This window comes from Bos taurus, chromosome 2 (assembly GCF_002263795.3).
Source record: "Bos taurus isolate L1 Dominette 01449 registration number 42190680 breed Hereford chromosome 2, ARS-UCD2.0, whole genome shotgun sequence".
Taxonomy (NCBI): domain Eukaryota; kingdom Metazoa; phylum Chordata; class Mammalia; order Artiodactyla; family Bovidae; genus Bos; species Bos taurus.
The window spans coordinates 1879477-1904550 of NC_037329.1; the positions used below are offsets into that span (position 1 = coordinate 1879477).

General features: G+C 41.3%; 1 protein-coding gene across 4 annotated transcripts in view; it reads right to left on the bottom strand.

The window, feature by feature from the left end:
- The window catches only part of FAM168B (family with sequence similarity 168 member B), a 41171-nt gene that overhangs the window by 14097 nt on the left and 2000 nt on the right, over positions 1 to 25074 (bottom strand). The window contains exons 1-3 of one of the 4 annotated variants that reach the window (XM_015474406.3): positions 16948 to 17022; positions 16057 to 16190; positions 8787 to 8870 (exon numbers count right to left, since the gene is read on the bottom strand). In XM_015474406.3, the coding sequence (XP_015329892.1) occupies positions 8787 to 8859 (73 nt within the window). In that variant the 5' untranslated portion in view covers positions 8860 to 8870; positions 16057 to 16190; positions 16948 to 17022. 4 annotated transcript variants of the gene reach the window in all.

Sequence of the window (25074 nt, forward strand, 5' to 3'; positions counted from 1 at the left end):
TCCCAGAACTAACCACTCCTTCCCATTTCTCAAAACCATGCAGCAGCGACATACTTGAGTTAGTAACTCACAGAACACTGCTAAACAAGGTCCCAATGGCCTGAATTAAGAGACCCTCACAGGAGTCACTGAACTTATATCTGACCAAAAGGATACCAGCTTTTTATAAAAATGTCAGACAATCAGAACAGTCACAGAATTGCATATTTTGAGAACAAGTGCTAAGACTTCAAACTTGAAAATCACATTCAGAACCTCTGGGGCTAGCCAGTTTTCATAGGTTGACAAGAACCAGCAAGGCCCCCCCTTCTTCACTGTACGATTAAAAAATATCTATGACATAGATGTAACAACTGGAAATATAAATACTGACTGTAGTATTTGATACCAGAGAAGGCAATGGCACCCCACTCCAGTACTCTTGCCTGGAAAATCCCATGGATGGAGGAGCCTGGTAGGCTGCAGTCCATGGGGTCGCTAAGAGTTGGACACAACTGAGCGACTTCCCTTTCACTTTTCACTTTCATACATTGGAGAAGGAAATGGCAACCCACTCCAGTGTTCTTGCCTGGAGAATCCCAGGGACAGGGGAGCCTGGTGGGCTTCCGTCTATGGGTCGCACATAGTCGGACACGACTGAAACAACTTAGCAGCAGCAGCAGCAGTATTCGATACTATTCAAGAATTAATGTTATTTTTTAGGTGTGGTGATACATATTTTAAATTCATCATTTAAAGATAATACTGTAAAACTGATGAATATGATGTCTTGAGATTGGCTTCAAATAACACAGGGGAAACTGATGGGAATACAGATGGAAAAAAAACACCTAGAAGCTATTAGCTGCTAAGGCCAGGGCATGGGCAGATGGATCCCATACTATTGTGTACTTAGGTATGTTGTAACTGCTGAGGGTTAGGGTGTGGGTAAGCAGAAATCATACTGCTGTGTACTTATGTGTTTTTGTATTAGAAAATTTTCACAATAAAAGGTTTTTCAAAGTGTTTTACAAAGGTGAAGTAAACTTATGGATTAAAACAGACGAGACATAATGAATTCAACTTTTTTAACAAATTCAACATGTAAATTTTGAATAGATCTTGTTTCCAATTTTTTGTTAAATTTTTAGGACAACTGGGCAAATTTAAATATGAGCTATCAAATAACTGAGAGAATTACAGCTTCTAAGTATGATAACTATCCTGGGCATGCAGTGGAATGTCTTCATTATGTTAAGGGCCATACTGAAGGACAAAAGCCTAAAAGACTGTAACTCTGAGCTGGTTCGGAACACACACACTCTCTTATACGGTAGATAAAGCTCGCGTGGCGCAATGGTGACTGCTGAGTCTCAGTGCTGGATATTACGGATTCACTGTATCGTTCACTCTATTATTCTGTATATTTGAAAATGTTCTGTAGGAAAATAAAGTGAAAAAAACAATGCCTTCAGATAGTGGCACACAGCTGAGAGAGGATCTAAGAAAACGCCCCAGGAAACAACAGTCATGCAGGAGCTACAGGGACAAGGAGGGAAGCAAGCAGAGGTCCGCCACTACTAAGAAGTGAACACAAAAGGTTGCTGAGCCTTTAGGAAGACCATGATTCAGGACGGCATGGTCTTTAGCAATCTGATCTGAAAAATAACCTGATCTGATTAGCTACAAAAGCAAATAAAGGTAAAATATGCCAATGGTCAATACATACAGCCAACATTCTATAGAAAGGCACAGCTCTACAGGACAAACTATTTCATAAACAGAGTAGAAAACTGAGAAACCGTCTGAGGAAGTGAAAACACAAGCAACACGTCCATGACCTGAAAGAAAGATTAGGAGGAAAGAGCCTCTAAGAAACTATTCAATATTCAATACTGAATATTCAAAGTTCAATATTCCTAATAAGAAAGTCCATGACCATTTTGTTACTATTCACTTCAGCAAAAGCCTGAAGCTTGGACTGAAGAGAAAAAGGAAGCTGTCCACCTAAATAAGCCTCAAGGACACACAAGTATAAAGCAAAGCTAGGAAGATCTAAGTACACACCCCTCCAGAGCCTGAGCCCTCTGACTCGGAAGCACTCTTTTGCCCCACCACACCCACTGAATCAACAACAGGCCAACATAAGATGTCAAGTTTTTTTTAAGAGATGCTAGAGGCCTACTGTGGCAGAGGTCCATCAGCTGGCCTGAGGTCTCTTACTCACCTGAAGTGTCCTTTTTAACACCTGCCTCATATGTACATTTTTCTGAAGATAAAAAGATGACTAATGATGTATTTAAAATGTGCACATCTCATATGTGTATATTTCACCTAAAATCAAAACCTAAAAGAACTGTAAACAAATACAAACAATATGCACACTGAAATACAAGGGGTAAAGTGTATCAACATCCACAGCTTAGTTCAAAACACATGAAAAAACAAGGCACACTTCAGGATGGACAGAGTAAAATGTTTAATTTTAAAAGTTGATTTTAAAGTTTAACTGTAGAACCCTGACAGTCCATTTATTGATGTTCACTGAGTTTTTTCCAGCTTCTCTGTATATTGGAAAAACAGTCACCCACTATTTCTGCTAATTATAACAACAATTTCTAACTGCTGATAATATATATATTATCCTACTGCTTATTCTTATAACTGTGAACTATGTCCTAAACTTAGAAATTGATTTTGGCTTTTCATATGGGCACAAATATTACATCACTTTCTATCCAACACTGAAGACAAATCAATTTCAAGGGATGCAAACATGTCTCTCAGTCAATTAAAAACCAAATGTGTGTAGACACATTCCTTTTTCTTTTATATAGCACTAGATTCATTGTGTCACAACAACCTCAACAGGAGTCTTACAAACTTAAAATTAAAAAATACAAATAAACACATATACATCTCATAATATCAAAAACAGACAAAGCCTTTGTGAAACAATTTTTAGATGTGCCAATGATTCATAATGCAAAACCAAATACATTCATCGCTTGGTCTTTCAAAAACAGTGAACAGCTTTCCACATGCTCCTTTCCTAGAGATCATTCATAAGGATGCCACACAGAGCACACACTAATCACAGCCTTGCCCCTCCTCACTCTCAGGAGACACACACTGCCACGGGCTGACCTCTCTGGGCAGAACTCATGCACAGACAGGGCCACAGCTCTCCAACTGTGAACTCTGAGGGGCAGAAGCTTTCTACTTGGAAACAGATCATTTTCCCCCCAAAGTACTGCATACCACACATATTTCATATAAGAACTTTCTAAGTATAAGACATTTACTTAGGAAATATGGAAATTCAGAAACATAGAACATGTAAAGAGGAAAAACCTGCACCAAACACAGCATCATGAAATTTCAGAACCCAGAGACAGAGCACTAAAGATAAGCCCAGCTCAGTCCACCAAGCATCAGAAAGACACTGGGTCTTCCTGGGGGTCCAGTGGTTAAGAATCCACCTGCCGATGCAGGGGTCAGAGGTTCAATCCCTGGTCCAGGAAGATCCCACATGCAGAGCACCTATAGCGCCTATGCCGCAACTGCTGAAGCCGCGCCCTACAGCCTGTGCTCCACAGGAGCAGCCACCAAGATGAGGGCCCCGGGCACCACCGTGAAGAGCAGCCCCGCTCGCTGCGACCAGAGCAGCCCGTGCGCACCAACCAAGACCTAGCGCAGCCAATAAAGACATAGCATGTTCTTAAAAAGATAATGACATTCTCAATGGCAACAACAAAACTGGCAAATAATTCAGCAATGTTCCCAAAATTCTAAGGGGAAATAACTGTTAGCCTAGAATTCTATATCCAGACAAACAAACCATGAACTGTGAGTGCAGAATAAATCATTTTCAGACATGAAAGATCTCCAAACTATGATTTTCTAATATTCTCTTGAGAGATTACTGAACAAAGATCCTCCACTAACACCAAGGAATAAACTAAAAAAGTAGACAAAGAATCAAGTGGAAGGGAAGAGGCGCAAACTCCCTGGGATGATGGAGGAGAAAGACCCAGGGTAAGCCCCAGAGGACAAGCAGCCAAGGCCAGAAGATGAGAGAAGGTTTCAAAAAGATATCACCAAGAGGGGAAAACCCTCATGGCCTAAAAAGCTGAGAAGAGATTCCACACCTGGGCGGAAGTAGAGGATTTAATTAACTATGTGGTTACAGAAATCTAGGGAAGAAAAAAGTAACTGCAGAAGAAAACAGCCACACATTCACAGCAGTGTGCAATGCTGATATGGTCACAGCAAGAGAGAGAGGGTGGGAGCTACTCTCCAGTTGCAGTGCACAGGCTTCTCACTGCAGGGGCTTCTCCTGTTGCAGGGCACAGGCTCTAGGGCGCTTGGGCTTCAGTAGTTACAACATGTGGGCTCAAGAGTTTCTGCTCTCAGGCTCAGAGCACAGGCTCAACAGTTGTGGCGCACAGGCTTAGTTGCTTCACAGCATGTGGGGTGTTCCCAGATCAGAGATCCAACCCATATTCTCCTGCAGTGGTAGGTGGATTCTTCATCACTGAGTCACCAGGGAAGCCCTATCCATTTTAAATACAACAATGTGTACGTCCGTTCCAAACTCCCTAATTATCCCTTCCCCACATCAACCATAAGTTCAAAGTGGAGCTTAATTTTTAAACAAATCTGGGATCTTACTTCATGGACATAATTCTGAGTTTAAAAAGAAAAAAAGCAGAATATCATAAAGCATTTTCACTTATTTAATATCCCTCTCAAACAAAAGACAGACCAGTTAAACACTGAAATAAACCAACAGTTTAATCAAACCATTACTTTACTAGGTAGATCTGCACTTACACATAACTATTTGCATACTGATCTCAATTTTAAGCTTCTTTCTATTATACTGCCAAACTGTCCTCCAAACATGTTTCCCTAATTTATCCACCACTAAGCCATGCATGGAAGCAATCACAGAAGCCTTTGCATCACTCTTAGCGATGTTTTCATCTTGTAAAAAGACATTGCCAATGTAATATCTAAATCTTACCTCTTACAAAGAGCTTACTACAAAAAACTGAATGTTTTCTTGATGATCAATGCAAATATGATGTTAGTTACAGATACTGCTGGCTGTAAATGGGAGTAGAAAAGAATCCTGAATGTGTGCCTGAATGTGCCTTGGGAGTATGATTGCATGCTTACTGCTAGAATCCTCAAATAACATAGCTGAGGAGATATGATGATTCATTAAATAAATGCCAAAAATGAAACATCTTTCCCAGGAGTGACACAGTCAGGATTTGCGCCACATCTTGTTAACACAACAGCCTGAACGCTTTCCAATATTGTTCTGATTCCAAAAATGGACATTCCTCTCCGGATGCACATGTATTCAGCTTACTGTGCTTGTTCATGAGAATGCAATTAATATCACCCTCATCTCCAGATTCTGAGTAATGGAATCTTTCAGCAAAAGACACGACATCTCATTCTCTAAACCCTCCCTGTGTCACACTTCTAAGAACTAAGACATAAACAGTGTTGGGGCTGCAAAAGTGCTTTAAAGGCCACATACATATACACACTCCATATACTACACATCAGCTTTGTCTAAAAATCTGGTGGTGAGAGAACCAGAAGACTGAGAAAGCAGCAGAAATGGAGAAAAAATTTAGTTTTTTTACAGTGACAAATTTTTACTTAATCAACAGATAAGAAAAAAGGCCCACTAAAAAAGGAAATTTAAAAATTCAAGTTATAAAAATACTGAGAGGATCTCAGAAAAAGAAGGGATACAGGTGTAGCCCAGACTCCAGTCAGGTGGCTAAAAGCACTCGACAGGACACTGGTGGGGCTTTCAAAGTACCATTTATTTTTTTTGCAAATTTTACACACATCTTTATTCCCAGCATCTCCTAACAATCTGAAGATCTGGCAATGCTGGGCCAGCAGTGTGGCAGTTGACAACCATCCAGCACTCAGCAGGGGACACCCATTCAAACCAGGCAGGTCCTCTTGGCAGCCACCATGCCCATCACGCCCACTACTCCCCCCTGCAGGCCCCACTTCTGGGTTAGAGGAACAGCTTGAGAGCAGTCTTGGAAAGAAAGGACCCGGTTCTCTACAAGAAGGAAGAGGAATGGCAGCTGTTCTACAGGTTGGCAAGAGGAGAAAGCTATCAGACAGCAGTACCCGCCCTGTACACACCAAACCTTCTCCTCAGGGGAGCACTTCATACCTGCAGGCCAAGCAAAGCAGTCTGACCAGCTGCAAATAAACCTGAGGCTCTTTTTGTAAAAGAGTAAGAAAAAACTGGAAGCTTTTAGTACATTTTTACATTAACTTGTACCACAGAGAAAATGAGTACAAGTGAGCTACACTGGAGAATTCTAGAACAATGACATTTTCTGGAGGTCTCCAGCATGATCACATATAGTAGAAAAACTAGTACTTATGCAAAACATAACTTCAATTCATTCCTACCACCATATAGAAAAATTAGCCTAAAATGGATCATATATCTAAAAGTAAAATCTAAAACTGTAAAACTTCTAGAAGAAAACTGTTGTGATGTTGGGTTAGGCAAAGATGTCTTAGAAATGATACCAAAATCATGATCCATAAAAGAACAAAATGATAAACTGAACTTCGTTAAATTTTAAACCTCCTGCTCTTTTAAAGATGATGTTGAGACTGAAAAGAGCCACTGACTATGAAAAAATATTCGCAAATCATGTATCTGATAAAGAACTCTCAAACCCAATAAGAAAACAAACTTAAAAACAGACAAGCAGAAAAAGATGTACACAGTTAACCAAAGTCAAATGGCAAACAGGCACATGAAACAAGGTTTGATATTATTAGTCATTAGATAAGTTCAAGTTAAAACTACATTAACGTATCACTACATATTCACTAGCATGTCTAAAATGAAAAAGAATGACTACCAAGTATTGGCAAAGACATAAAGGCATTTGAACTCTCCTCCACTGCTGGTGGCAGCATACAATGTCACAACCCCTTTGGAAGATAGTTTGGCAGTTTCTTATAAAGTTAAATGTATACCTACCTGCCTGAAGTATTTATTAAGAGAAATGAAAGTTTATGTTCATATAAACAATGTACACAAATATTCATAGCAGTTTCATTTGTGACAGCCCCAAACTGCAAACAAGCCAAATGTTCATCAACTGGTGAATGAATAATCAATTAGTGGTATTTCTGTACAATGGAACAACAATAAGAAATGAACTACTGATATAAACTACAACATGGATGTCAAAAATTGTGCTGAATGAAAGCCAGCACCCTCCAAAATACATTTTATATGATTTACTTATACAAAATTTTAGATTAACTACAAGTGATCTGCAGTGAGGGAAAACAGAGGAGCTACTTCCCGGAGCCTAGGCAAGGTCACAAAGGAGCAGGAGGAAACTTCTGGGGATGAGCAGTGAGTGAACACACGAAACTGAAAGGATGCCACGCCCTGCATCGAGCGCCCTGCAAATGCATGTAGTTACTGAGAGGCAGTCACACCTGCAGACAGCTGTGCTTACACAGTTAAGCCAGATAAGATGGCTTACAAAAGGAGATGGTAGTACCACTCAGCGGTTAAAGAATCCAGTGAGTAGTAACAGGGAAAAACACTGCTTCATCCCAGGGAAGGGATGTTCCCTTACAGATCCCAAAAGATGGCATGAAGTAGCAGGTATTCTAGTCCAGGTGTAAGAGAAAGAGTGCGAATAAAAGCCATGCAAAAACAAAAGAAAAATATTGTTTTGGAAAGAACAGGTCAATGTGGCAAAGACCTAGGAATTTTAAATTGGAGACTAGGCTTCACTGTGTCTTAAGAGTCATGGGAAATCGACCTGCAAACATTACTCTGGTATAAAGCCAAGGAACACAAAGTCAAGGAGAGAAACCTTGGAAGCAAGAAGACCAAGCCAAGAAGGTCTTTCTTTGGGTGTGAGCTACAAGGCGAACAAAGGCAGTAAGGATGGGATTGGAATGGGACACATGGGCAGAAGGAAGGAAGAATTTTATGATTATCCAACCAAGAACTCAGGACAAGGACACTGCTGCTGTCTCCTCTTCTGTCAAGTTAACTACGTGAGGCTACGGGTTCCAAGGGACAAAGGCGCACCCCAGCAGACTCAGGAGGCTGAGCCTTTGGGTCGGAGTGTAGGCCACCACAGTTGCAGCAGCATCACAAAGTCCATTCTGGGGGAATAAAGCCTGGAATGAGCCAACACCAAAATGAAGGCTCACAGAGGAAAGTCCCGTTTAAGAAAAACTGTCTTTACAAGGTCCAGACTCAAACAAATTCCACTTTCACCTGTACCACTGATTTCTAAAATCTGAAAATATTCTTATGGACCTTACACAGAAAGTAAGACTTTCTTTTAAAACCATAATCAAAGTGCTAAAGTACTAGAGAGAGATCAGTTATCTCTAGAAATGTTAGCAACATGGAAATTCTACCCATTAAAATGGCAGGATGATCTTTAGTCTCTAGTAATCAACACTATTTCATAAATACATACAAAGTCTGGCACAAACAGTTACTCGTACCAAGCTATGACTGGAATGAAGTTCTGTGTTGTGGAAGGATATCTGAAATGCAATATACAAAGCTTTAAATGCAAAAAGAATTAACTTTTTATTCTACTTATCAAGAAGCCTAATCCTATGAACCAAGAAATCAATACAAACCCCAAATTCCAATTCTATAACCACTCTTCTTGAAATTCATCCCCATTACATTCTCCCACAGTCACATTAACAAAACACTTTTGCCACCCAGCACATGTGGGCTTGCATACCTGCTTGGAAGGTAGGATTCGCTCCAGGGTACATGTTGGGGGAGTAGGCAGGAGCTGCTGCTGCATAGCCCATTGGGAAACCAGCTGGAGAAAAATAAAGAACAGTGTGATTTTAAAACCAGGGCTCCCAAAGACCTGACTGTCCTCACCTTCTTCACCACAACTCCCAGACTGAGCTCGGGAGCCCAAAAGCACGTGGGTACTCAGCAGGCTGCCTCTAGTCGTCTCCTCTCCTCAGAGTTGTGATGGGTCACGATCATAAACATGTCATTTAAACCTATGAGTAAATGCTTACAACTTTCTATAACTGAAAACATTTGACAGAAATGGAATTAAATGAAGAAGGAAAAACAAAAACCCAAAATGAAGTCAGAAAACTCACAATATTTCTGGCAGCTTTACTCTAGAGTTTATTCACATAATTCATTACTTAGCAAGATTAATAAGAGCGCTAAGAGCTTCATGCACTAAAGAGGCTCTAACCATATACATACACATGGAACTGGGAAAAATCCAACCTCACAATCCATTTGCAAGCAACCTGACTTTTATTAACACAAATGAGGGATCCTTAATATGACTAAATTATAACCACTTATCAATCATGTGAACACAAAAGAAATTTTAGTCAAAACCAGAGGGGCCTCAGTTATCTGCTCTAGGGCCCTCATAGTTCAGCTGGACCCAGTTACGAGTCACTGGGGCACTACAGGGCACAGAGCCAAGGTCTGCTAGACTTCACTAGCGACACAACTAGCTGTGAGGAGCTATAATCCCTCCAGGAAATTCTAATTTGCAGGGCTCCAGTCAACAAGGCAGAGAACCACTGTCCCTTCCTGTTCCTGCCCACGGTGCTGGCCACAGAACTGTCCTCCTGAAAATGCCCCTTGGCAAGCACCGTAAACTATCTCCAACATCTACTCTACCTCCCTTCTGGCACACAGGGGCTGGAAAGCTAAATACTGCGCTCCTCTCTTGCAAGAAATTGGAAGTGATCTCAAATCCTAATCACTTCATGAAAACAAAACCTTCAGAATAGCAAAAAATACCATTAGCTGAGTAAAAAAGACAGCTTTTCACAAGAAACATACTTGCAAATTATTTAGACAATGGGCAAATACACTTAATATGTAAATAATTTTTAAAGTTAAAAGAAAAATAGAAAAAAACAACCAACAGAAGACATGAACAGAGAGAACTGCCAACCACATTGCTAACTTCAGACTGGAGAAAATCCAAAAGGAGACAACACACTCTGCTGGCAAGGCTGTGGGGTAACAACAGACTCACACACTTCTGGTAGGAATACAAAGCAGTAGGATTTTTTCCTAGTACCTTTAAAATTACATTTGCATTAGAAGATGTAGTATATATACTATGAAATATTACTCAGCCACTAAAAGAATGAAATAATGCCATTTGCAGCAACATAGACGGACCCAGAAATCATCATACTAAGTGAAGCAAGACAAAGACAAGTAACATGGGGTATTTGTTTTATGTGGAATCTTAAAAAAAAAATGATATAAATGAACTTATTTACAGAACAGCAACAGACTCACAGACTTCGAGAAGAACGTATGGTAAACAAGAGTAAAGTTGGTGCTATATTTAAAACTGATAACCAACAAGAACCTACTATATAGCACAGGGAACTCAGCTCAATATTCTGTCATAACCTAAATGGGAAAAGAATTTGAAAAAGGATACATGTACATGTATAACTGAATCACTCTGCTGTAGACCTGAAACTAACACAACAATGCTAATCAACTATACTCCAATATAAAAGTTAAAAACATTTTTTTAAGAATAACAGGAAAAAAATTACATCTGCATGCACTCGCTCCCCTGGCCATTTCACCTCAAGGAATCCACCCTGAAGATAATTTCCTCAAACACAATCCACTACAGTATTACTGGAATAGCAAAATCCTTCAAACAAAATCCTTCATATCCATCCAAAGAACTGGTTGAATTAAACTATGAAAACCCCACAAGTTGCAGGCTTATGCAGCAGTATTACATAAAACACAAAGAACAAGGCAAACCTTTGTGAGCTGACAGGGAACAATGTCTAAGTTGACAAAGCAAAGCGAACACCAGCACCTGCACCTCTATTCCAGAAGCCTACTCAGCCTCAAGGAGGAAGGAGGCTGACAGCGTTCAGCAGCAGCACACTCTCGGCCACTTCTGCCTGCTGAGACCTCCCCTGCCGAAGCTACCGCAGGGCTCCTCACCGAGCCAGCTGACACTGCACACAGGCACCACGGTCCTGAGGCCCCCTTCCCAGTGCTGCTTCCACCCACCAGATCCTTCACAAGTGTCATCCACCACAGTGATGTCTGCACTCCTAATTCCATCTCAGTGTACAACACCCTTTATGTAACAAAGGAGAAATTAGAATATATGGACACAGTTGGCCTGGGGGCATGATATGACTGAATGTCAAAGTGCCCTCCAAAATTTATTTTTTGAAACTCTAAAAAAAAAAAAGAAACTCTAATCCCCAGTGTGGTGGTATTTGGGGAAACTCAATTGTAGTCATTTTACAACATATACATACATTAAATCATCACATACACTTTAAAAAAAGTGCTGTACAAACTAAATACATACAATTTTTTTTCTTATCAATCATACCTCAAATGGGGAGGGAACACATCAACTGGACCACCTATACTTTTTAATACACCATGTATTACATTCCATGAAAAAAATACTAGAAATAGTAAGGCATAGGACCATATATGAGTGAAAAAGAAAAAAAAAGATAAACTGATAACAGACCACAGATCCAGAGACTGCAACGTGGTCTTTAAAATAACTCTGTATTTCTTACTCTGAAAAGTAGACCTCAGGTTCGCTTTAAGCTGCTGCAGCTGTTTAGGAGACTTGTGCACAGTGTCTAAGTCTTTGGTCCCTCATCTTGCCCCTGCCCTCCACCAGCCAGGCTTGCTCCACTAGTAACCTACAAGTCCAGGGGGAATCTGGGAGCAGGAGCTGCAGAGGACCTGGAGCTGCAGCAACCCTCCTCCTGAAGTTGAGGGGGGTGCCCTGTGCAAGGTCCCAGGGCTGCACCCACAGTGCTGAGACTCAGTCTCCTAACCTTACAGTAGTAGCAGTAGCGTTACTCGCTCAGTCATGTCCAACTCTTTGTGGCACAGACTGTAGCCCGCCAGGCTTCTCTGCCCATGGGATTCTCCAGGCAAGAATACTGGAGTGGATTGCCATTCCCTTCTCCAGAGGATCTTTCCAACCCAGGAATCCAACCCAGCTGGTCTCCTGCACTGCAAGCAGATTCTTTACCATCTGGGCTACAGGGAAGACTATCTACCTTACAGTAGGTTTCAGTAATATTTAACTGAATCTCAGGCTCTAGGGATTAAAACTGGTCCATAGGCTCATGGAACCCTTGATTCAGCCAAGTCCCTCTGTGGTCCTTCCTCTCTTAGATAAAGTACCAGGGAGGAGGAGTCTGAGATGGGACTGGAGGGACCCCTGAAGCGCTGGCCTCAGCTGACTAAGGAGGTTGGGACCCACACTGTCACAGATGCCAGAGGCCTCTTAGGGCAGAGTCCAGGGGGACAGTCAGGAGGTGGTCTCTGTCTCATCAAGTGAATATTGATCACCAAAGGGGTAGGGAGCAGGCTGATCGTGCTCCCTAAAAAGATGTGCTCCTTCTTCCCCTTGGTGCGTGAGCTTTAAGGCTCCAGTCACCCACACCCAGCTCTTTCCAGGTCCGACACACCTCTGGCAGTCTTGCAAGCCTGGCTTCCACTTGCAGAACTCCCAAGGCTCCAGGGAGAATCTAGGCTGCAGAGATGGTACCTGGAGGTTCAAGTCTAAAAAGTGCTGCCCACTTCAGTGCGGAAGTGGAGGGGAAAAGGGTGAATGTAGTAACGGGGTAGGGAAGACAGGGGTGAGTGCCCTAGGAGCCTTTGAGAAAGAAACCCCAATCCCCTCCAACTATCCATTGATGCCATAGGCTTTCAGAGCCTTTTGAGAAGAGATGCCTCTTTCCTTACCTCTGTGTTGAAAACTATACAAACCCAACTTTTCATCCTCTTGCTGCTTTGCCAGAATTTTTTTTTTAATGTTGTTCTTGGCTTACTTGGTTTTCAGTTCCCTAAATAGCAGTTTTGAGCTGTCCAAGCTATTTAAAAGTGTTCTCCTTAAATTGAGACTAAACCCTACTCTTTTGGAAAAACTACCTTCACTTCAGAGGAGATATTCTTTTATTCCCATTCCTCCCTTCCCTGATGGTCCGGCGGCTAAGACTGCACTCCCCATTCAGGGGGCCCAGGTTCTATCCCTGGTGAGGGAACTAGATCCCACATGCTGCAACTAAGACCTGACATAACCTAAACAAATTTTTTAAAAAATCAAGCCAGTCAAACAGCTCTGTGAGCACTAAGCAGAATAAACACAAAACATAGTCACGTCTTGTTATTCCACAGGAGAAACATAGATATGTTAAAAGCAGCAAGGAGGGAGCAGGGAAATACTAATTTCAAAGAAACAAAAATGACAAAAACCAGAGGACAACACAACTACCTTTAAAGTGCTGAGAGAAAATAACTGCCAACCTAAAACTGTACACTCAGTGTGGCAGGCAAAAAAAAAAAGGAACTCCTAAGAAGAAATATCATCAAATCCCTGGAACCTATAAATGTTACCTTATTTGGGAAAAGGTTCTTTGTCAACATAAGTTAAGGATCTCAAGATACTCATCATAGATTACAGGCGGTGGGGGCCTAAACCCAAGTGTCCACACTGTGAAACATAGATGAGAAGGAAATGATGTAACCATGAAAACAGAAGCCGGGATGATGTGTCCACAAAGCAATCTACGTCTAGGAACGCTGAAAGCTCCAGAAATTTCAAGAAGCAAGAAAGGATTCTCCCCTCCAGCTTCCACAGGGTGTGAGGCCCTGCCATGCCTGGATTTTGGCTTCTGGCTCCCACAACTGTGAGAGAATCAATTTCTATGGTTTTTAAGCCACCATCCTTGTAGCAATTTGTCACAGCAGTCACAGAAAACCAGTACACTCATCAAAAATAGGCTCAAAAATGAAAGCAAAATAAAAACATTTTCACAGAGAAAATTCACTGCTAGCAGACATGCAGTAAGAGTGGGGGAGGCGGGGTAACTAAAGGGATTTATCCCAGTAAAAGGAAAATGATCCCAAACAAAAAACACATAGATACAGAAAGCAATGAAAATAATGTGTGAGTTAATGTTGACTGCACAAAATAAAAACAGTAATGGCTTAAGGCATGGTCAGTTCAGTCGCTCAGTCGTGTCCAACTCTGATATACAAAAGAAGAGAGGGGGCAAAATGTGTTGTAATTGTTAGAGTCATCACTAAATAGTAATTTTTTCAAAAATTAACAGAAAGAAAAATTTAATGTAAAATATTTGGTTAATCCAAAAGAAGAAAAAGAAAGTGAACAAAACAGATACAGGAGCTATGAATTAGAAAACAATAGTAAGATGGTGTATACGAACCCAATTATTGTCATCCCTCAGTATCCCAGGTTCCAGGACATGATACCCCAAATCCACAGGTATGAATGACTGTATGTCAGCTCTCATGTAACTACAATTAGAAGACGTTCCTTTTTACCCATTAAGTGTAAATTTTAGAAAATTATGGACAAGCTTCTCCATCTGCTTGTATTAAAGTATAGAATGGTAAGCATAAAATGGTATAAAGGTACTAAAGTTATCCTAGCCTTAAAATCCTGTAGGCACTTTATTTCGCTGTTTAACTCCAATTTCCATTCAAAATACCTAGAATGGTTACAAGTTTCTATACTGAACTTTTGCTGATCAGAGAGTTTTATCAAAGTCAAGGAGACCAAAATACTAAAAGCAAGGCAAGAGATTGGTATAACTACTAAGTCACTTCAGTCGTGTCCGACTCTGTGCGACCCCATAGACGGCAGCCCACCAGGCTCCCCCGTCCCTGGAATTCTCCAGGCAAGAACACTGGAGTGGGTTGCCATTTCCTTCTCCAATGCGTGAAAGTGAAAAGTGAAAGGAAGTCGCTCAGTTGTGTCTGACTCTTCGAGACCCCATGGACTGCAGCCCACCAGGCTCCCCCGTCCCTGGGATTCTCCAGGCAAGAACACTGGAGTGGGTTGCCATTTCCTTCTCCAATGCGTGAAAGTGAAAAGTGAAAGGAAGTCGCTCAGTCGTGTCTGACTCTTCGAGACCCCATGGACTGCAGCCTACCAGGCTCCTCCATCCATGGGATTCTCCAGGCAAGAGTACTGGAGTGGGTTGCCATTGCCTTCTCCAAGGTATAAAGAAATGAATAAAATAAAGATCAATTAAAAATTTTAAAGACTTAAAGTTTTAGAAATTTCCTTTTAAAGACCAAAAACAAAAAACCCTAAAAAGTACACAGACCTGGTATATGACAGGCAACCAATATTTCATTACATAGTCTATCAGGTAATGCTAACACCATCAAGTTTAACCTATTTCCTGATTTCAGAGCTACACAGGATTCTCTTCAGTAGACTACCTGGAACTCTGCTTAAACTAGTGCAAATACATTAAAGACAGGAGGTCTCACCACTAAATTATTTTTTACCAATTCTAGAAAATCCTGTCACTATTTTCCTTCTAGTCTCTCTACTTAGTCCTTCTGGAGCTTTTAATTCTCCTCAGAACTTCTCATCCTAACACCTCTATTTCGTAACCAGTCTACTTCCCCCTTCCTTCTGCTGCACACTGGTCCCTCCTTTAGCAGTGTTTTGCCTGCGGTTTAACTGGAATTCTGTTCAAATGCTTTTTTTTTTTCCATTTAAGTTCCAGTTGGTTCTTTTTGCTATGATTCTTTCTTTTGCATCTTCAATTATTATCAGCACGCTTGTTTGATGTGGTGTCTACCTGATGTTTTATTCCTGCTATCTATCACGACTGGTGACTCAGACACGATGAACAAAGCACGGTGTTTTACAATGACTCTGACTTACCAGGCAGAACTCTGGGCCCCCCACACGACCTAGACGGGGAACGCTGGCCTTCACACAGTTCTGCGTTCGTTGCTGTCAGGTGCTTCAGGGGTAATGCAGCCCAGAGACTACGTTTTTTGTTAGTTTCTCAATTTATGGACCCCTTGGAAGGACAAGTAATTCAAAGCAGAACCCAAAACATCCTTGAATGGTTACAAATTCTTAGAAAAGACTTCTTCCTTCCCAGAGCCCAAGCTGAAATGAACTTCTCTATGGAACCAGTATGGACTGATTTACTTACCTGTCTTATAGGAGTACCACCCTCCGGAGGAATCAGACTGACGAGGGGTTCCACTCCAAATCCCAGCCTTACAAGAGCAGAGACTTCATTTCGTCCCCAAAAGGGTTGCTAAAACCCACAAAGAACAAATGCCCCTAGGGCAGACACATCAACTCAATGGCCAAATACTCTGGTTTTTATGTCACCTTCATATTTAACTGTAGAAATGGCTTTCTTGCAAAAGTTCAGTTAAACATTTTTGAAATGTTTCTTCAATTTTTCAGGGGTTTTGAGCAACAGGGTTTTAAGAGTATCTGTCCCACCATATTATCTAAACCCAAAATTGTAATGTTACAGACAACTATTCCTTTCAATTAGGGCAACCATTTGCTATTTTTGACCATCAACTCCTATTCTCACAAATTTCACTTCACCCTATTTCAGCCCATGTTTGACTAGCAGGCTTCATTAAGGTGGAGAATGTGGCTCAAGCATAAATTCATCAGTGGACTCCCCTTCCTGATCCAGGGTGCTGGCATGAAGAGAACAAGAAGTCCCACAGGGCCTTCCTATAAAGCCAGATGAAGAGACTCACAGCCAAGGGAGGGGCTGAGCACCACACAACCACAACGGGAAGTGTGACCTGTGTCCCACACTGCGACAACACTGAGGAAGTGAAGCTGAGCACAGGAAGTAAAGAAACCAGACCTAGTCCCTACCCTTGGAACCACCAGATCAGGCTCCAACCAAAGCCAGCCCAAGCTCCTGATTTTTCAATTCCATGAGCTGACACATTTTCTTCCTTATCTAAGCCACTTGAGCTGGGTCTGTCCATCAAAAGCATTCTTAATGACATAGAAATGGACCATGTATTCAAAGTTTAATAATGGAAACAAAATTTTACATGCTTACCTGGATAACCAATTCCTTTGGCATTTGCATAGGGTACCCCAGAAGAACCCGGGCTATAAACAGGATTCATGATTTCAAGAACTAAAAAGGGAAAAAAAATGATTTAGCCAAGCATTTTTGTTCTCAGGTTTTTCTCCATCATCAGTCTCAAAAAAGCAGGTAGCAAGAGGCCTTTCTCTAATCTATTCTGAAATGTAGAAACAAGGCACTCCATGCTGCTGCTAACCAACAGAGCACAGAAAAGGAATGCCAAAGCCCTAACGGGTGCCCACCAGGACACTGTATGCTTTGCTTTATAACTCTCCTGAGTCCATCAGACGCTAAGGGAAAAAAGTGTTCTCCGTGCCCCTGTTTTTCAAAACAGTTAAAAAAAAAAAACTATAAATAATCTAAATGTCCTTATTACAGAGAACAGTCTTAACCAGATCTATCCAGAGCATGAAATACCATGCAGCTGCTTTTTTCTTATAAGTGATTAAAAACACAGGATGCTACAATGATAATTGGGGTAAAAGGGGAGGCAGTACAATACTGTAATGCAGTGTGATCCCAAATGTGCACCTACACACTGGGCATGCGCACCTCCAGCTCAGACAGAAAACTATCAGGGAGGAGAATAAAGCATGAACCGTGACTGCCTCTAGATGGAGCGGTTTAATGTTCTTTTTGCACCTTTCTCTATTTCTGAAACAACACATTAAATTATATACTTCCTAAAAATAAATAAAATATATGTGTATTTCCTAAAAGAGACAAATTAGCTACAGCAACTGTACTAACCAAATCAATGTTCTATAATTCACAATCTTCTTTGCCTGACAAGTTCAAGAATTTGCACAGCTACAACCATGGTTTTATCCCTTCCTCTGAATTTTATCACCCAATGCATTCTGAAAGTGTGAGCTTATTTAAGACTATTCAGTATTCCTTATCCAGTACGTCAATCACTGACTGACTTGGTAGTAAGAATTAAAGGGATCTTAAATTTAAAAATAAAAACAGCAATGGGGGAGGGGGCAACAGGCATATGGAAACTCTGCACTTTCTGCTCGATTTTGCTCTGACCCGAAAACTGCTCTAAAAAAAATTAAGTCTATTTTAAAAGAAAAACAGGCAGTTCTCTGGTGACCTCGCCATTAGAATTCTGGGCTTTCACTGCCACGACCCAGGTTCAATCCCCGGCTGAGGAACTGATATTCCACTAGCTATGTTCAGTTCAGTTGCTCAGTCGTGTCCGACTCTTTGCGACCCCATCAATCGCAGCACGCCAGGCCTCCCTGTCCATCACCAACTCCCGGAGTTCACTCAAACTCACGTCCATTGAGTCAGTGATGCCATCCAGCCATCTCATCCTCTGTCGTCCCCTTCTCCTCCTGCCCCCAATCCCTCCCAGCATCAGAATCTTTTCCAATGAGTCAACTCTTCGAATGAGGTGGCCAAAGTACTGGAGCTTCAGCTTTAGCATCATTCCCTCCAAAGAACACCTAGAGCTGATCTCCTTAAGAATGGACTGGTTGGATCTCCTTGGAGTCCAAGGGACTTGCAAGAGTCTTCTCCAGCACCACAATTCAAAAGCATCAATTCTTCGTTGCTCAGCTTTCTTTACAGTCCAACTCTCACATCCACACATGACCACAGAAAAACCATAGCCTTGACTAGATGGACCTTTGTTGGCAAATGAATGTTCTGCTTTTCAATATGCTATCTAGGTTGGTCATAACTTTTCTTCCAAGGAGTAAGCGTCTTTTAATTTCATGGCTGCAGTCACCATCTGCAGTGATTTTGGAGCCCAAAAAAATAAAGTCTGACACTGTTTCCACTGTTAGCACCAAAGACAATGACACACACAAAAAGGTGCCACTACCTGCTGACTTTCTAAAAGACACATGTACTTCAAAACACTCTTGGCATCAAATTCCATTACAGAGACAAAATACAAAAACACACCACTTCAAATTTCTACCTCAGCTTACTGACTTAGAATATTTCCAACCAAGCAGTTCAGTACACACAAAAGTATACCTGGTCAAATCCTTAGCCTGTGCAGTAAATTCTAAAGTAGAAATTAATTGGAGATATCAGTGATTGGGACATTCATTACCTAAATAACTGTCTTATTTCTTTAACTTCCAAACCAAAAGGCAGAACAAAATCTGACATGACATCCACAACCACAGCTAAGACAGAAATCTAGATCGGTGCTGTCCAAAAGAACAAGGATGAAGATGCTCCCTATCTGTGCTGTCTGAGAGAGCATCCATTAGCTATTAATACAAGTAAACAACGAGCACCTGAAAAATGTGGCTAGGATCGGATCCGATTTTTTATTTAACTTCAGTCTAAATTTAAATAGACGTGTTTGGCTGTAGGCTACCATACTGGACGATGCAAATCTACAGAACAGATTAGAAAGAAACAAGGAGAGCAAAGCATAAGGAGTAGAGAGGAAAACCAACTGTATTTTACATCACAGTTTAAGAAGAAACAAATTGGTAACTTGTCAATCCGCATTAGCTTGCACTTTTAACCCATTCTTGGTGGATCTACAACATAAAATGTAGAGATTTTTTCATATATTTCATCTACTTCTCTGGTTCAACTATCATTTCTAGAGAGGTGAATACTTTTCAATACTCTATTTCTCTATTCTGTGCCAGGATCTAATTTCATTTTCTTAATTGAATAAGTAAAGCACTACACAAAGGCCACGGGGGGGTGGGGGGGGGGAAGACAAGTCACAGTCCCTGTTCTGAGTTTACCATCTAGAAAAGTGCTGCCCCAGAGAACTTTCTGTGAAGATGGAAATGTACATCTGCTCTGTCCACATACAGTAGTCACTACCTGAACACTTGAAATGTGGCTAGACCAAGGACCTACACATTAGCTGAACTCTGAATAGGGACATGTAGGTGGTGGGTACTGTACTCGATAGGCAGGTCTGCAAGTCAGAAGACATAAACAATGGATGACTCGGGGTCAGAGTGTTAAGGGCCATAAAGGAATAAAGTGTTGTGAGGGTTGAGTGGGAAGAGCAAAAATTTAATGCAGGAGGAGAGGAATGGTCAGGAATAACTTGGATTACACAGGTGGTATAAGCTCTCAACAGGTAGGATCTTGAAAAGACACAAAAATTAGAAAATGCAAAATGCACTTTAGGGACACTTTGCTACTGGGCTTGTTTGGAGCTTGGGCTACATGTGAATCACGAAGATGATTACAGAGACACAAATTAGGTTGGAGCTATCACATGGAGACCCTTAACTGTGCGGCTGCGCAGGAGATGTCATCTGGTAGGCAATGAAGCTGAGGAACAGCATAGCAGTTAAAGACAGGAGTTACCATTTGACCTGGCAACTCCACTGCTAGGTATACACCCAAGAGAAGTGAAAACACATATCCACACAAAAATTTGTACCTGAATGTTTGTAACAAAATTATTCGTTACAGCCAAGAACTGTAGACAACTCAAAGCACTGAATACCAAAGGCTTTCCTTACACAATCTTACAGTCTAAACCACTAATAAAATCTTACTCTACGTTTGCCACTAAAAAAATGTACAGAATTACACTTGAATTCTAAATACCATACGTCCAAACTACCCAGAAGTTCCTAAAAGCATTTATGCTTCCCAAGAGACTAATAACTACTTCCTAAAGTGATTAAGAAGTTATAATTAAAACTTACAGGTAAAAAAAAATAACAGGATTAATGAAAGAAAAAGCTGCAGTTCCCACTTCAACAAAAAGGTTTGCACAAGGTCTATGAACAACGTAACAGCTTCTCAAGTTACTTTTGCCTTCAATCTGTCCCCGCATCAGGGTCTTTTTCAATGAGTCAGCTCTTAGCATCAGATGGCCAACGACGTACTGGAGCTTCAGCTAAAATTCTTCCAATGAATATTCAGGGTGGAGTTTCTTTAGGATTGACTGGTCTCATAGCCTTGCAGTCCAAGGGACTCTCAAGAGTCTTCTCCAGCACCACAATTCGAAAGCATCAATTCTCTGGCACTCAGCCTTCTTTATGGTCCAACTCTCACATCCATACATGACTACTGGAAAAACCATAGCTTTGACTATACAGACCTTTGTGGCAAACTGATATCTCTGCTTTTTAATACTCTGTCTAGGTTTGTCTTAGCTTCCTTCCAAAGAGGAAGCGTCTTTTACATTCATGGCTGCAGTCACTGTCTGCAGTGATTCTGGAGCCTAAGAAAGTAAAATCTGTCACTGCTTATCCTTTCCCCTTCTATTTGACATGACATGATGGGACCAGATGCCACAATCTTAGTTTTTTTTAATGTTGACTTTTAAGCCAGCCTTTTCATTCTCTTCTTTCACCCTCATCAAGAAGCTCTTTAGTTTCTCTTCACTTCCTGCCATTAGGGCAATATCATCTGCATATCTGCAGTTGTTGACATTTCTCCCAGCAATCTTGATTCCAGCTTGTGCTTCATCCAAGCCAGCACTTCAAATAATGTACTCTGCACAGAAATCAAATAAGCAGGATGACAATATCACAGCCTTGACATACTCCTTTCCCAATTTTGAACCAGTCTGTTGTTCCATGTCTGGTTCTAAATGTTGCTTCTTGATCCACACAGATTTCTTAGGAGACTGGTAAGGTGGTCTGATATTCCCATCTCTTTAAGAATTTTCCACAATCTGTTGTGACTCACACCGTCAAAGTGGGTCTTTAGCACTGTCAATGAAGCAAAAGTAGATGTTTTCCTGGAATTCCCTTGCTTTCTCTATGATCCAATGAATGTTGGCAATTTGATCTCTGGTTCCTCTGCCTTTTCTAAACTTGGGCCTTCTTAGTGAACAGTGCAAATAGAGAAAAAAGATAGAATGGGAAAGACTAGAGATGACGTCAAGAAAATGATAGATATTAAGGGAACATTTCATGCAAGGATGGACACTATAAAGGACAGAAATGTTAAGGACCTAACAAAGGACAAAGAGATTAAAAAAAGGTGGCAAGAGTACATAGAAGAACTGTACGAAAAAAAGGTCTTAATGACACACATAACCACGATGGCACTCTCCAAGAGCCAAACATCATGGAGTGTGAAGTCAAGTGGGCCTTAGGAAGCATTACTACAAATAATTAGTGGAGGTGATGGAATTCCAGCGGAGTTATTTCAAATCCTAAAAGATGATGCTGTTAAAATGCTGCACGCAATATGCCAGCAAATTTGGAAAACTCAGCAGTGGCCACAGGAGTGGAAATGGACAGTTTTCACTCCAACGTCAAAGAATGTTCAAACTACCATACAATTGTGCTCAGTTTATTGATTAGTGGACATGAATGCTGAACCCACTGACCAATCTTAACATCACTAAGAGCAAACTACTTATTTTTTTAAATTTTTATTTATTTTGGCTGTGCTGGGTCTTCACTGCTGCTCGAGCTTTCCTTTAGTTGTGCTGGGAGGTGGCTACTCTCCAGTTGCTGCTCTGGCTTCTCATTTGGCAGCCTCTTATTACAGAGCACAGGATCTAGAGTGTGTGGGCTTCATAGCTGCCACTCCTGGGCTCTAGAGCACAGGCTCAATAATTGTGGCACACAGGCAAGTGGGATCTTCTTAGATTACAGATTGAATCCATGTCTCCTGCATTGGCTGGTGAATTCTTTACCACTAAGCCACCAGGGAAGCCCCCCAAGCTACTTTCTACATGCATCCTCATACGATGGAATCACTCTGCATCATCTGAGGTGTACTGCTACAAAAATACTAAAATCTGAATCCAGTGTACCCTACACATCTACCTCCCAGGTGACAGAAAAAGGCAGGAATTAGAGAAAAATACTGAACACCATAAAGCAATCAGACAAAGCCAAAAGGAGGGAATCTAGAGGGCAAGGGGTCTGGGAAAAGGCGGAGAGTAGGGAGAAGGATGGTTCTAGATTAACATAGATTTAATAAAGGCCACAGGAGGTTTTTGTTTGAATCCTGGTTTTAAGATGGAAAAAATTATAAAAAGGTATTTTAAGGATTGAGGGGTACAAACCAACGGGTTAGATATCAAATGGCATTAAACAATCATTAATTTTCTTATATGTGAGAATAGCATTTTGTTATGTAAAGATGCATTGATTTTTAGAAGTACATATTAAACTACTCAAGGGTAAAAATGACACGATGTCTGTAATCTAAAACATTTTTTTATTTTAATTGGAGGCTAATTACAATATACTCATTGGAAAAGACTCTGATGCTGGGAGGGATAGGGGGCAGGAGGAGAAGGGGACGACAGAGGATAAGATGGCTGGATGGCATCACTGACTCAATGGACGTGAGTCTGAGTGAACTCCGGGAGTTGGTGATGGACAGGGAGGCCTGGCGTGCTGCGATTCATGGGGTTGCAAAGAGTCGGACACGACTGAGCGACTGAACTGAACTGAACTGAATTACAATATTGTGGTGGTTCTGCCATACATTCACATGAATCAGCCATGGGTGTACATGTGTTCCCCATCCCGACCCTCCCTCCCACCTTCCCCTGCCATCCCATCTCTCAAGGTCATCCCAGTACACCAGCCCTGAGCATGCTATATAATGGGATTGATATGTTGGGTATATGGCTGTATGTTGTATTTGCATACTTTTTAAGTAATGAAAAGTTAAAAGTAAAAAACCACCATCACCACTCTGCCTGGGATTCTAGTGCCTACTGTCACCCAGAAACCACGGATTTGCCAGTCTGATTTGGTATGGGCCAAGAATCCCAATTTCAAGGCGAGAGAGACAGAGAGACAGAGACAGAGACAGAGAGAGAGAGAGAGAGAGAAAGAAAGAAAGGGAAGTCGCTCGGTCCTGTTCAACTCTTTGCGACCCCATGAACTATAGCCTACCAGGCTCCTCCGTCCATGGGATTCTCCAGGCAAGAATACTGAAGTGGATTGCCATTTCCTTCTCCAGGGGATATTCCTGACCCAGGGATCAAATGCCGGTCTCCCACATTGCAGGCAGACGCTTTACCCTCTGAACCACCAGAGAAGCTAGTTATCACTTTTTTTTTTTTTAAGTTTCTCATTTGTAATGATGAAAATGTCAGAATTCCTATGGGTGGTTTGACACCTGCAGCAAAATAGTTAAGTCTCAGATTAGGGTTTCAGAGAAGGCAATGGCAACCCACTCCAGTACTCTTGCCTGGAAAATCCCATGGACAGAGGAGCCTGGTAGGCTGCAGTCCATGGGGTCGCTAGGAGCCGGACACGACTGAGCGACTTCACTTTCACTTTTCATTTTCCTGCATTGGAGAAGGAAATGGCAACCCACTCCAGTGTTCTTGCCTGGAGAATCCCAGGAACGGGGGCCTGGTGGGCTGCCATCTATGAGGTCACACAGAGTCGGACACGACTGAAGTGACTTGGTAGCAGCAGATTAGGGTTTAAAAAAGATTACAGCAAAAATTTCTCAACTTGAAATCTAATAATCCTCGGAGGGAAAGTATATTTAACATCCATCACTGTACTAGTTTCTCTAGTCTCAAAATATACCATGACCTAAACAAAGTTCCCACACAAAACAGTAATTCTAAAACTTTACAAAAGAAAAAAAGAAAGTGAAGTCACTCAGTTGTGTCCGACTCTTTGCTACCCTGTGGACTGTAGAGGCCTTGTATATTATTTTTCTTCATACCAAGAAAACTAAGGTTAAGGGGCTTAAAGTCTCTCTCTCAGACAGCAATACACAAGATAAAACCCGAACAACACAATCAGCACTGGAAAGTCTGGGTAACACCTGATAACATCAAGAAGAGCACATAAGATAGGCTCTGAACGCCTCCAAACTCGAGCTTCACTATCAAGGTTTCCAATCTATTGGGAGACATTCACATATTTCTGCACAGAACTTCAAAGATAGAGACATAAAGTGGAACCCAGGCATAAGAAAAGTAACCATACCTCTATTAGGCTGGTGTGCTGTTGTTTTAAAATTGCTCTCAATTGATCAGTGAAAAGAAGCTGTTTAAATAAGACAAGTTTGGGAGGCAAAAATTTGCCTTTAAGCTACAGAACCTATAAAATAAAACTTAAAATAATATTCTTTATACGCACTTAAGCTTGTTTTTCCCAATTCTAATCCTCTACCTCTGTGGCATTACACTCATTTTCTCGT